The sequence below is a fragment of the Nipponia nippon genome, unplaced genomic scaffold (assembly GCF_047370975.1).
Source record: "Nipponia nippon isolate SJK-2023a ecotype South Korea unplaced genomic scaffold, ASM4737097v1 scaffold_11, whole genome shotgun sequence".
NCBI classification, from domain to species: domain Eukaryota; kingdom Metazoa; phylum Chordata; class Aves; order Pelecaniformes; family Threskiornithidae; genus Nipponia; species Nipponia nippon.
In genome coordinates this window covers 14,118,258-14,131,563 of record NW_028262302.1, presented here as the reverse complement: position 1 = coordinate 14,131,563, position 13,306 = coordinate 14,118,258, and the positions used below count along the sequence as shown (strand labels likewise).

At 38.1% G+C, this 13,306-nt stretch overlaps 1 protein-coding gene across 2 annotated transcripts in view; it reads right to left on the bottom strand.

Moving 5' to 3' along the window:
* Window positions 1-13,306, bottom strand: part of SLC24A4 (solute carrier family 24 member 4) — a 97,560-nt gene that overhangs the window by 7,177 nt on the left and 77,077 nt on the right. For both annotated transcript variants that reach the window (XM_087747551.1, XM_087747552.1), the window contains exons 12-13: window positions 11,201-11,345; window positions 872-1,038 (exon numbers count right to left, since the gene is read on the bottom strand). In XM_087747551.1, the coding sequence (XP_087603677.1) occupies window positions 872-1,038; window positions 11,201-11,345 (312 nt within the window). The remainder of the gene's footprint in view (window positions 1-871; window positions 1,039-11,200; window positions 11,346-13,306) is intronic.

The following is a 13,306-nucleotide window of genomic DNA, read 5'->3' as shown; positions in this document are numbered from 1 at the left end:
ATGTATATATGTGAGAATATATATATTCCAGTGTGAGACCAGCTGAAGGTTTCTTCACTATATTTTCGTTTGAAAGGAAAAATGGGCATATAAATTCTTCAGCAGCACATCCTACCAATCTTCCAGTTATAGGCATATAAAACTTCTTAGTTTTCCATCTTTTAGTGTAGAAAAAAAGTAACTTTCTATACTTCAAAAGTATGGCTAACTTTTCCATAACAGAAACTATTTGAGGAGCTTTCCTATTCATGCCTCTTCTCTGACTGAAAATGTAAACTTGAGAAACTGAAAAAGAGTAAGAAAGAAAAAATAGGAACTTATTCAAATCTTCAAGTAAGCATGCTCCTGAATTGACAACAATTTACAGATCTACACCTGATGCACTGCTTCTCACAGATGTAGGGCAAATACCAGTAATCATAATACCCTTCACTAAGAAGGATTTTCTTGCATTATTCCAGTCTACTCGAGGTGTTTTACATCACTTCTGAGTCTTCAAATTTTGCCATCTATCTGCCTTTTATGCGTGTTTCATTATCAGGCCCTGTAGCCAAGTTTCTAAAGGTGTCTGAGCTGCTGAAAGTTAAACGTTTTCATTTAAACTCCCTTTTACTAGTAGGATGTGGATGTCCACATTCTCTTGAAAATGAAGCTGGAACCTTCCTTTACTGTATTGGGCCCTATACAGTAAAGGCCCAATTATTTGTGCAGAAAAGAGCAGCAGAAAGCTAGAATTACAATAATTAGAGTATGAGCTGAAGGGACTGCACTACAATTACATACCTTTCTTTAACAAATACACAAAAGATCTATTATCTATTTTGAGATGCACATTTCACTCAGTATGGGAAGTCCTGCTACATGCACTTACCATCCACACCATGAAGTATGAGAACAAGGCAATCCAGAGAGTGGATAAGATGAATGTCACCATAAAACACCTCTCCCAGCGTGGTTTGCTGCAGTTTGGAATGGTGCAGAAGAGCAAGAACATTAACGGCCATGTCAAAATCCATTTAATTTTGTTCATTTTTCCATCTGCAGGACAAAGAAAGGAAAGAACCGGCTTAGCTTTCCCATCACTATCCCAGGCCCAGTTACACCTCTCTGAACACAGCAGATGATCCCTGAAGGATGTTTACAACTGTGCATGTCAGCTCATTTTTCAGTGTACCTTTCATGTATGCTTGCTCTCGTCACTCTCAGCTAAGTTCTGCATGCACATCCAGAATCTTATAGTTAAGGCTGCCAAGGTCTATGTAAATCCATGAAAGAATTACAATGATCTAAAAGCACGGCTGCTTGTAAAACCAAAATTAACGGTCAGGTTTGTTGCTCTTTGAAATACCCATATTACTATTAATCCAAAATAAAAAAAAAACAAAACCAAACAACCAAAAACCCCCACCCCCCTCACCTTTTAAAAAGGAAGAAGGAAATCCTTGTAGTGAAAATAACCTGTACCTTCTGTGCAGCAACAGAAAATACTTTCACAGAAAACCAAAGCACAGACCCAACCTAGGAACATGACAAACTTGTTTCACATGCCTCATTCTGGTCACTTGGGCAGAACTTTAAACTGGTACTTAGGAGATATAGACTTGTTAACTCTCTCCAACTGCATAAGCACCACCTTGAGATGGTCTCTTATCCTCTGTAAAAGGAAACTGCAGATATTGACTTCCCTCGTACAGCTCTCCAAAATCAACTGGTGAGAAATACCAGAGAACTGTCCTTACTGAAGAGAAGTACACACCTTCGCATTTTTTAAAAATGTAAAGTATTCTAAATGTGCACATAAATCTCAACACATAAAAGATAATTATTTTATAATTGGGCCATAAATAAATGGGGGCCTTATATTTATATGTTTCATGAGGTATCCTGCTAATAGGATAACAACTTTGTTTATCAGGCTAAACAAAAGTATCACAGTCAACAGCATGGTGTTTTTTGTTTGGGCTTTCTTTACATTGTTTTAGAATTATGCTAGTAACTGATAATGACATGCATGAGATCTAATAACATATGCCATTTTGAATAAAATGGTTTATCGCATTGAAGAGAATTATCAGATACATCTTCCAGTGAAGTTAGTTAGCTAAATTATAAAGGGCAGGTAATAATCAGTGAAAGCTTCTATCAGTTTCACCAGGAATTTTCTCTTCACAAAGGCACTGGGATTTAGGATTTGTTTAATGGGAGTTTTTGTCAGTGAATTTAATTAGATTGAAATCTGTCCTTTGGACCACTGTGCACCAGATGCAATGAAATTAAATATTAAACATTTAAAAATTGATAATAGTTTTGTAATTTATGAGGCTACTTACTAGTCTACTTTAACTTGGTGAGTCCAAATGGAAGTCTTCATTCATTTACTTTGGTATGTATTCTAGTACTAAATTGTCTTGCTTAAGTTATGAATCAGCTCCTTAACTTGAGATTTCTTGTGAATTATGAGATGCCATCAACCCACCAGGAAATCTTAGACTAAGCTTGGCTCTTTATTCCCATTTAGCTTGTGGCTGTGGAACTTCTAATGTATAAAACTACTGAAGTCTCCTGGGGTCAATTCTAATTCTAGAATTTTACACGTCACTGGGGATCTATTACAGATTTTACAGGAAAGTCCTTTTTCCCTCTGGTTATGTATACTGCTATACAGATTTTTAAAACAGTTATCTTTTATCTGTTCCGTCCAGAAAATGGCACTTCTTAGCTCACATCTCATTTCAATTCTGTTAACAAGGCTGTAAATATCCTATGGTAATTTATACCTCCTCCTGTTTAATTTGTTACAGTTTGGATCATTAAAAGACTCCTGCTAGTTAATTTGTACTCTTTGTCTACCCAAGTTGCTAAGCTTGGTTCATAGTCAAACAAGTCAGCATGGCCTAGGCCAGTAATTTCCTCAGTGCGTAATTCCAAATGCAGGGTGAGTGGGCGACTGTTTGACAGGAAAAAATTATGGATCCGATTCTGATCTGATGTGGGTGTAATCTGACTGACTTCAGTGCTGCTACACACAGGAGATTCAGTCCCGTTTCTCTTTTCAATAACATGAATAAAAGAAACAAAATTGCCTGGAGAACAAATGGAGAATAAATAGATGCACTCAGCCTCTGCTGGGGAATATGCATCTTGTCAGGGATCCTGTTCAGTGCCCTGAATTACTTAAACAAATGCTGAACTGTGAGAATTCACAGTGCCTCACCACTGGCATTGCTATGCTTGCTCAGCTCCAAGAAAACCGAAATATTAGCGGAGGACTTGCCTTTCCCTTATCTTTGCTCAGTTTGAATGGATGTGTGTCATTAAAATTCCTGGCTCTATTAGTGGTGATGCTTTATCCACACAACATCACGAATCAGAACTGTTTTTTACAGCTAGATGGCTTGTGGAAGTGACATTTGCATTCATTACACGGCAGCCAGTCTTGAGACTTCGGGGAACAAGAAATGCATGTAATTCTGGGTTTTGTTGGGTTAACAGAGAAGCTGGCTGGCCATTCGCAGTTAGCCTGGAATAGTGCTGAACCACCACGGCCAAAGCAGCCTACTTGACACACTTTACGTTGGCTTCTCTTTTGTGTCAGGGTTAGCCAGCTTTTATAAACTTCTATATAAAGCCTTAAGTATATCTGGCCTTGGTTCTGCCTCAGGCCATTTCCTTCAGCTCCTACTACGCTGGGTCATAGAACTCGTGTGTAAGAAGTTTACTCTTATGCTGTAACTTGGTAGTTAAGTAAGAATTTAGTAAGTAAGTTTAGCAGCAACCTCAATAAAGTGAGACTTCATTTCCTCAGGAAATGGATGACTTCACTCATGTCACCTGGCTTAGATGAATGCACAAACAATATAGAGCTTGAAAATTTTTATTTTTTTTATTTCTTTTGAAATTACTTCTTATGCTGCTCTGTTGTTCTGTTTTTGACTGCCCACTCTAAAATAATCATTAAAATGATTTAGTGATAAATTTGTTAAATTGGGGTATGGTTTTAGTTCACGACAAATTGTTTTATGATTGTTGCTTAGCTCACTAGTATATCTGCAAGGAAGAAAATTATCATCCTCATTAAGGCTATTATTCAATACATAACTGTTCTGCAAAAACAGACACACAGTCCCATTACGAGGCCTTAGCTCGGTTGTTTTAATAGCAGTACTGGCCACTCCTGTAAGGCCTGGGTCTTAAGGCTCCTGCGGCAACCCACATAGCTGAGGAAAGGTGTATTTTGTTTGTTGCACCTCCCACAACAATAATGAAAGAATATTGCTTTATTACAGAAAGCAACACTGGTCTATATTCTGTTCACTTCATCCTGTTGTAAAAGAAAACTATAATGTTTTTTGCATGAGGTTGTTTTTCCTACTTTATACATCCATTTTTCTGTTTCTCCAGATATCTGGAAGCCAAGAATGCCAAGTATTTCAGAGAGGGATCATTACAGAAGAGCCTGATTACAATGTTTCTGAAAATGAAGCAGCAGCCCTACAACAAAGAGCCCTTTGCTCATTTTCAATACATTTCTGGGCTTGTCATCTTTCCCGATGTTATGCTCACAATACTTACTTTCACATACAGATAGTGTCTTGGTGAACAAAGCCAACGACACACATCACAGCACGGAGACGAAAGGCATATTTCCTTAAGGTACTAAAGGAAGTGCCTTTTTACAGGAAAAATACTCTCCTATTTGCAACATTCACAAAGACCTGAGAGTAGCTCAGTACAAAAGTGTGAAACTACATTTCTGTTTTCATTCAGATCAGGAGTGTACCCTTGAAGTAAATCTCCTGATTGTCCCCATTTACTTTATTTTGGTTTGCAATTTACCGTATTTTAGTTTGCAACACAAAGCAGCCTTGCATCACACCACCGAGATTCCCTTGGTATAAAGCTGAACCAGAGGCACAAACTCAAAAGTGCTCCACATAATAATGGGCATTTAATCCATGGGACCAAGCTAGAGCTAGTCTGAGCCAGAACTTCCAAATGCATATAGTGCAGACAGCCTACATGCCCTAGTCTATAAGCTGCAGAGAAAACACTTTTGCTGAGTTTAGACAGACTGGAGTCTGCAAATACACTGTCAGGAGTCAGATCTAAGTTACTCTTGTTAGCTATATTTGATAGGTTTTCCACTTAGTCTTCCCTTTAAAAGTGTGGCAGTCAAGCATAGACCACCACTCCACACATTAGCTACTTCAGAACATGCCTAAACCTTCACATGTGAAAAAAGTATCTCCTTACACAAGGCAATTAGTAGCTGACTATTATAAAATAGTCAAAAATTTATAACATCCCTGAAATGCATGCATCTAATTGGCACACAGGATTTTCATAACTTTATTGTTATGAATTCATATAAATCTCTAATTTAAGGTAACTTGAAAAATGTGAAAGGTTTTCTCTAATTTAAGTCTATCTGCAAAATGAGAAAGGTTTCCTGGAGTTTACTATTGATTTCTACTTTTCTGGGATTTTGCTTTTGACAATGCTAAACTTAGAAGAAAAATAAGGCATGTCCAGGCTGGCCTAGGAAGATTATTGCTGCCAATATTTCTGGTGCTCCACTTTATCATTTTTAAATTCCTTTTTTATCTGCTTAAATCTCTCTACCATTTTTCATTTGAAAAACAAAACAAAACAAAACAAAACCTGTTTTCCTGCAATTAAAAGTCATTTTTAAATCACCTGTCCCCTTGGTCCTAATTAGGCTTTATATTTACAAAGATATATTTACACCCACATATCATTAGCAATATTAATTCAGATCTCGACCTGAAAATGTGTAACAGTAACATACACACCTCCACACTGGGAGCTTTATAATAATCCAGACAGAAAGTAAATTTCTGCTAGAAAGTGCTGTTGTTCATCAGAGTTGAGACTGATTGGAAAAATTCAATAGATGTAAATTAGCCAATCTGAAAGCCTAATTCATTTCTGAGCATGGGCAGTATCCAAAACTCAAGAGAGGAATATATATTTTTGTCCCAAGTATGGGACTCAACATAGAAACAACCGAAACAGATATAACAAACTAGCTCCATTGTGAATTTTCCATCAGAATTACTTTCCACTGAAAAATGCCTTTGTTGAAAAATAAAAAAATTCAGAGAAAAGGATTTTCAATTTTCTGTTAGTAAAATTAACACAGCAGCTGCTTCTCCACCTTCTTGGAAAACTGTTATTGATTTCAGCCTGCAACTTTCCCTAGGAACTGTGGAGGCAAGAGACTCTCTGTGTTACCTCCCTAGAGACAGGCTGCATAGTGTGTAAAAGGGTGTCCAAGAAGGCCCAACCTTTGCCAGCCTTCCAAGTGGCCACTTGACATATTAAAGTATTTCTATTGCAATTCTCCTGCAACACAGCTTTGGAAACAATTCTTTTTTTCTGTGGAAAATACCGAGGTTTTACTTCTCATCCTCATCCAAAACAAACTATTTTCCAAACTACTGACACTTTTCTTGGAAGTTCCATTTTCCAGAATACAAGTTCCAAATTCCAGACCATGAGATCTGTCCAAAACAACTCAGATTTCTATTTTCAGCCTGTGCCTTTACCACACTTCGCATATTTGGATTTATGCCAATAACTTTCTCTTAAAGACACATTTTTGGTACAGTGGGAACTGGTCCGGAAAAAGAATTTGCTCCAGTATGCAGAAACAAGCTTTACTCTCAGAGTTACAATAGGTTTACACAGGACAATATTCCACAAAAAATGTAACTGAGCAGAGGTACTCCCCATATCTTGTTTGACTTGGTTGGATTTTGGCATGGTTTATTTTGTATGCTTTAACCTTGCTGTCTACTTTATCAATGTTTTTTTAAGGAAGAACTGGGATTTATAGACTTCCTCAAGTCCCTCTTTGCCCTTTCAGAATGAAGTGATGAGTTACTAAATTAAATCCTTGCCCACTTCTCTCCCAATTTATCCTATGTATCCTCCTCCAAGGTAGAGCACACTCACTGCTCTTCTGGAGCACATTTTCCAGTTTAGTTTTCTACAAAGGAGTCTGGTTCGTGAGCTCCAAGAACACAATGAAAAACAAAGTGCAGTACATGACAACAGTGAGATGTGCCTCAGAAGCACACTTGTGTTCTGAAATAAAATTCTAAGGTAGACACGCCATTACATAGGCAGTGGCAAGAGGAAGCTCTTCCGAAAAAGCATTTCAGAGTTAGGTCCTGCTCTGAACAACCTTCTTGGAAGAACATCTCTCTTGCAACATCAAAGCAGCTATGGAAACTAGCTCTCTTCCTAACTCAGCCACCTAAGTCATGTTTCCAAACTTTGGCAAAAGCACCATAAAGCAGGCCAAAAAGAGAATCTGAGGAACAACTACAAAGACGAATCAAAATTCACAATAAATCTTACTTCAAATACATTAGGAGCAGGAAGTCTGCTGGGTCCACTAGCGATCAAAGTTAAAGGAGCACTGAGAGAAGACAGGGGCATTGCAGAGAGGCTAAAAGAACTCTCTGCATCAGTGTTTGCAGAGACAGAAACTACAGAGGTTTCCACATGGAATTCTCTTCCGTCTCTAGCTCAACCTTGAGGACATACAACAGCATAGGGGATAAAACAAAGGGCTACAGCATCCTGGGTGTTCAAGTGAGGTACATGGGATTTGCTTTGTTCACTGTGTTTTCCAATAAAGGAAGACACCAAATGAAGCTAGCAGGAGCCAGGTTCAAAGCAAGTAAAAGGAGACGGTTCATCACACAACCATAAAACTCCTTCCCAAGGATGTTGTGGGTGTTAAATGTTTGCAAAGATTCAATGAGAATTATACTTCCTCAAGGTTAATGAAGAAGAAATTCATTAAGGATTTTTAAATACTGAGACATTACACACAGTCCAGGAAGTTCCTTGAGCCGAAAATAGCTTAAGGCCAACTTGTCCTGTCTCATTCTTCCCCAGGCTTCTTCATAAAGTCATGGTTGGAGTCAGAACATTGGGCAAGACAAACATTTGGTTTTACCAAGTACAAGCATTTTTTACACTTTTAGTAGATACTCTTAATTCCTTTTTGCTTCCATCCTATGTGTTGTCTTCATATTTTGCATCCATACAAAAATGGGCAGGATTGCTAATCTCCTTTATTGCCATCTCGTTTCAGCTCTGGGAATTATTGTTCCTATTTTAGCTAACACCATCACAACTTATATAAAGCATCCATGGCCCAATCCTGTAAGAGAAGGAGTTCTTAATTTCTGTGAAACCAGCAGGAGCTGAGAACACTGAGTATTTTAAGGGATCCTGAACATGTGACAGTGAATGGGATTTAAGCATCCATTAAGAGCTTCACAGAAGTGCTTTTCTGAGTCTGGGCTCTAAAAGACTACTGAGCTATGCAAGGTCTTTTACACATGATTTTGTTGTCAACATATGCCTGCTCAGTTTCATCCTGCTTTTTTCTGATCTGTGAGGTTTTTTTTCAAGTTTAAGACCTGTTTCCAAACAACTGTAGAGTAATCAAATTGTAAAGCATCAAATGAACCTTTCTCTTGGAAGATAATCATCATGCCCTAAAGGTTAGGTTAAGAAAGAAATTCCTCTTTTAGAGAGAATGCCTCTTCCCACACAGAAACCAAAGGCAAAGGCTGGTTTGTATGATACTGTAGGTAGTTTCCATAAAAACTATGTGTTGTCCCTGTTTCAAGATGGGCCTGAACCACAGCTTGGGGATGAATCTCTCTGGACGTTTGACATATGGGATCTAGGCTGGATGCTGTAGTTTGAGACTGTTTTCATGTAACAATTTTATTCTCTGTGTGCTAAAGCCCTACATTTATGGCTGAGCACTGCCATTAACAGAGGATAAAAAAGAATAAGCAAAACTTACAGATGGCAAATGATTACTGGGAATCATTCAGAGATGATGTAGTGCTTTAAACTTCACTTGCATTTATTTGTTTCAGAAAAAACTTGTTCTTGCAAAAGAATCTAGAATATGCAATTTGAAGGAGGAAAGACAAACCCCAAACTAGGCTAAAAAAGGTGAATACAGAACAGACGAAAAAAGGCTTTGGGCCAATTCATAGCCATTTCTGTTGCAGCTCTTAAAATACTGGAGTGAATTTTCTACTTAGCACACTGCAAGCAGTTGACTTGGAAAGTCCTATTGGAAAGTGAAAGCCTGTTCTTCATAGAGCTCTTTATAGTACCAAAAGAACACATGAACTTCTGATCTTTAGAAAATCTATGTGCCTTATTCCTGGCCTGAAAATATATCAAAAGAAAAACAGAGGGGATTCTGGGAAACTGTCTCCAAACTACCTTTTCCTTAAAGCCAGTTTTAAACGTCAGGATTTTTTTAGGCTACTGATTGTGCCACTGTACTTAAACATCCACAAAGCATGATTCTGGTTCTTTAAATTTTCTCCAAAGTTATTAAAGTGGTACTTCTGAAAGAAAAAATAAAAGAATTCTCCTTCAGAATATATGAGTTAAGCAATGAGAATCCAACCAATAGATAACCATCTCCAGACAACAGGAGTAACAAAACCCGAAGATAATGAGGAGGATTTTAAACAATCACTTTTACGCAACTCTCTGAGTTCATGTTGAACTTTTGCTCCATTCCAGTATGAACTGTATCGTGGTTCCACTTTGGCCTGTTATACCTCAATTATCTTTAAAGACTTTCTCAAAAATGCAGAAAAACTGCATTTAAAAAAGGTCAATGGCATAACTAATAACTCCCTCCTTAGTTTCAAGCATTTTGTCTGTTGTGAATGTCACACACTTAGGAAGCTCTACTCCAAAATCTATTTTTTATTCATAAAGAAGTTGTCTGAGTCTTGAACAAATCCAAATATGGTCTCCAGGTAATGTTTGCCACATGTTAAGATATCTGCATTGTCCTGGAATGTAAGAAGAAATGCATAATTGCACTGCCCTAATTAAAACTTGAATCCAAAAACTTCTTAAAATCAACTCAGTTTAAAAAATCTTCTTTGCCAACACGTGCATTGAATTGTGCATTTTTAAGATGGTTTGGGGAGACATTTTTGGTTTTAGAAGTTGTTTACTACTGTTATTATTGTTGTTACTATTATTAAGAACATGTTCATGTGCACAAGCATATTGCTGGCTTGGATCCACTTATTTCACCATACAATAAAAACAGCTTTTTCATTATCTCATTGCTTATCAGGAGCCCATCTAATGGGCCCATCTTCAGTGAATCAGTTTGTTTCCATTCTTCACCCCCCGTGAAAGTCCATAACTGCTGACTGCAAGAAGCTCCAAGAGCTGTGTGCAAGAGCACACAGTACAGTAACACATGAAAACATATGGTTTTATCCAGTCTTCATAAAGCATGCTTCAATGTTTGTTCAGTCACAAACATGTCTTCTAAAATGACAGCAACTGAAGCAATGGGATCTCTAAGAAATTAGAATCATATGCAACATGGAAAATTCTTCCTTCTTTTTCACTGCGTGTAATATTCATTTATGCCAAGTAATATTTGTGTTAAACAGTAACTGTGTGACACAGGACTACTGACTACATGTCTGTGAGGGGTGATCTAATCTCTGCTGTCTAATCTCCAGATCATTTGGGGCAGAGTCAGCCTGCAATGTGCTGAGGGCACCAACATAATAAGGTTGGTTATATATAGCCCTTCACACCAGAGTTTCCAAAAAATTTCAAAAGGTGAATATTATTACATATTGCTATTCTAAGAATTTTAAACACTGTCAAAGATATTAAACAATCTTTCTCCCCGTAAACCTTTCTTCCTCTTCACCCAAGAAGCCTCCCCTACAGTCACTAAATCAAGTTATTATATATTTATACACTTAGCTGCCTCTGGCCTAGCAATCTCCAGCAGGCCATTATTAACTGTTGACTTCAAAATTACTAGCAGTGCAGTGCTCATCAGGTTGGTCTGACATGTTTTTTAATATAAACCTGCCTTACCTGCTTTCCCTTCGCCTCTGGCAAACCAGCACTTCTACTGTTATTGTGCATGATGGCTGGAAAACACTTTCCTAAGATCTGCTTTTAGCCAGGTAGCCTCCAGCCAAGTTTTACTGTCATGAAATCCAGCCTTCAAACAGTCAAATCAATCCCTGTCCTCCTCTCTCCCCACATATGCTGTCTTTTCTTATAACCCAGTGTCTGGCATTTTAATTATCTTCTGTTTCCTTACTATAAAGACCTGGAAAGTAAGCCTTACCTGGCAATGAAAAGGGAGATAGATTGTCCTGTTCATTTTCCTCCTCTTGGTTCACCACAGGGATGTTCCCATTTTCAATATTGTCACGTCTCCCATTCTGAAGTGGTTTGCTTGAGCCATTGGCAGACTGGATTAACCGCTGACGCTGCAGTGTCAAAGACAAAACTGCCATAGTTTGGAAAATATTGACTTTGTTAAATCTGGATTTTGCTGTCTGTCCAGCCCCATTCATGTGAGCCGTGATGTTTCTCCATGAAGCCTTCCTTTCAGCAACAAACAAATCTGTCTGTAGCCTACCTGTCTTCATCAGGCCAGTGTTGACCATCCACCTCAAAAATACTGGCAGGAGTCTTTCAGGCCATGATGGAGAAAGTTGTCATATCTGTTCTTTACCATGTTTTACTGAGTGTGGTTATTCTGAAGCACTTCTCATTCAGCAGTTCCCACTCTAACCAGCAACAGCACCATAATCTAGTGGTAACAGTCAAGACATTTCTGCGCTATTAGAGTTGGCTTATGAATGACTCATTACCCAGGATCTCTCCTACTCAGGTCCAACTCTTCTCCCTCCTTCTCATCCCCATGCCTTGCGGTAAATCTAAAGGTCCTACTTATAACTTCAAAAGCAAGACTAGCCCCTATTGCTCTTGTTCGAGTATATACTTTCATGAAGCTCATAATTGCCCCTGCAGACATGTATAAGACTGCTACAGTTCCAATACTCAGTACAACAATTACAGGGATAGGTTTTAAACGTCGTTACATATGCCCATTAATACACTGGAGAATGTGAGATGTAACAGTAATTTCCTACTTTTATAAATAAAGAAATATTTTTAGTTTGTTAGATGAGAAAATGCAGGGCTGATAAATGTTCTATTTTTCATGACAAATTGTTGCAATTTCCTAAAAAGTGCTCTGAAATGCCCGGAAAAATAAAGTAACTGCACAACATGCAAAAAAGTTCTGAAACGGGTATTAACACTCTGTAGTTAGAAATAGAGAACACTCATATCTGAATACTTTGCAAAACTTTGGCAGTGAGAATACATAAGAACATAGATCCAAAATCCTCTGGTTTAGAGAATGTTTTTTGCAAATGTTGAAGTAGCAAGTATCAGCTCTCTGTGCACATATCCATTAAGAAAGAAATTTTTTCTAATCAATGAATTGCCTTCAAAGCAGAACTTTTACAGAGTCAACTGCTGCTGCGTGCCCTATCTGATCTTCTGCTCTTGACTGTACATCACCAAGCTGACTTCCTAATGAACATTTCACAGTTTTACTGTTAAATTGGACTTTTGTTACAAATATATGAGTGCTGCTTTCTTTCATTGGGGTATTCACAATGCTCAGTACACACATGAACTCTGTTAGACGTTCAAATTCCAGGATCTTGCTAAAGCTTGTATTTCCTAAACTACTGAAATTAATTTATTTGCCAGAGTAAAAACCTCTCATATTTGACACTGTAGGGAGCAAAGGATAAAATCCTGCCTTCATAGAAGCTAAGGTTGGCAGGCCAAAGATTTCACCCCAAGTACTTCATACAAGCTTGGCCAGTCCTGTCACTTCAGCTGCAGGGTATGAAATAAGCAATATATGGTGGTGACAATATATCAAGTAAGAGTTAACTGAAACTGTTCAGGGCAAATTCCTGTCATGAAAATATTTTGGTCCACTTTCATTTTGAGCTGAGGACTACACTGAAGACTAAAGAGGTAGGCAAATATCTGATGTGATCCTGATGTGCTGCTAATATAAGAGCAGTTCTTAGAGATTTTTGGTTGCTCTGCCCATTATCCTTTCTTAGCCTGACCACTTTTGTAATGATCAAACCCAATTCTTCTGCTGCAGATAAAATCCAAATGTGCACACATACACACACTGAAACAAACATAGAATCACAGAATGCTTTGGGATGGAAGGGACTTTTAAAGGTCACCTAGTCCATCTCCCCTGCAATTGGCAGGGACATCTACAACTAGATCAGGTTGCTCAGAGCCCCATCCATCCTGTCCTTGAATGTTTGCAAGGATGGGGCATCTACCACCTCTCTGGGTCACCACCCTCATAGTGAAAACTTTCTTCTTTACATCTAGTCTA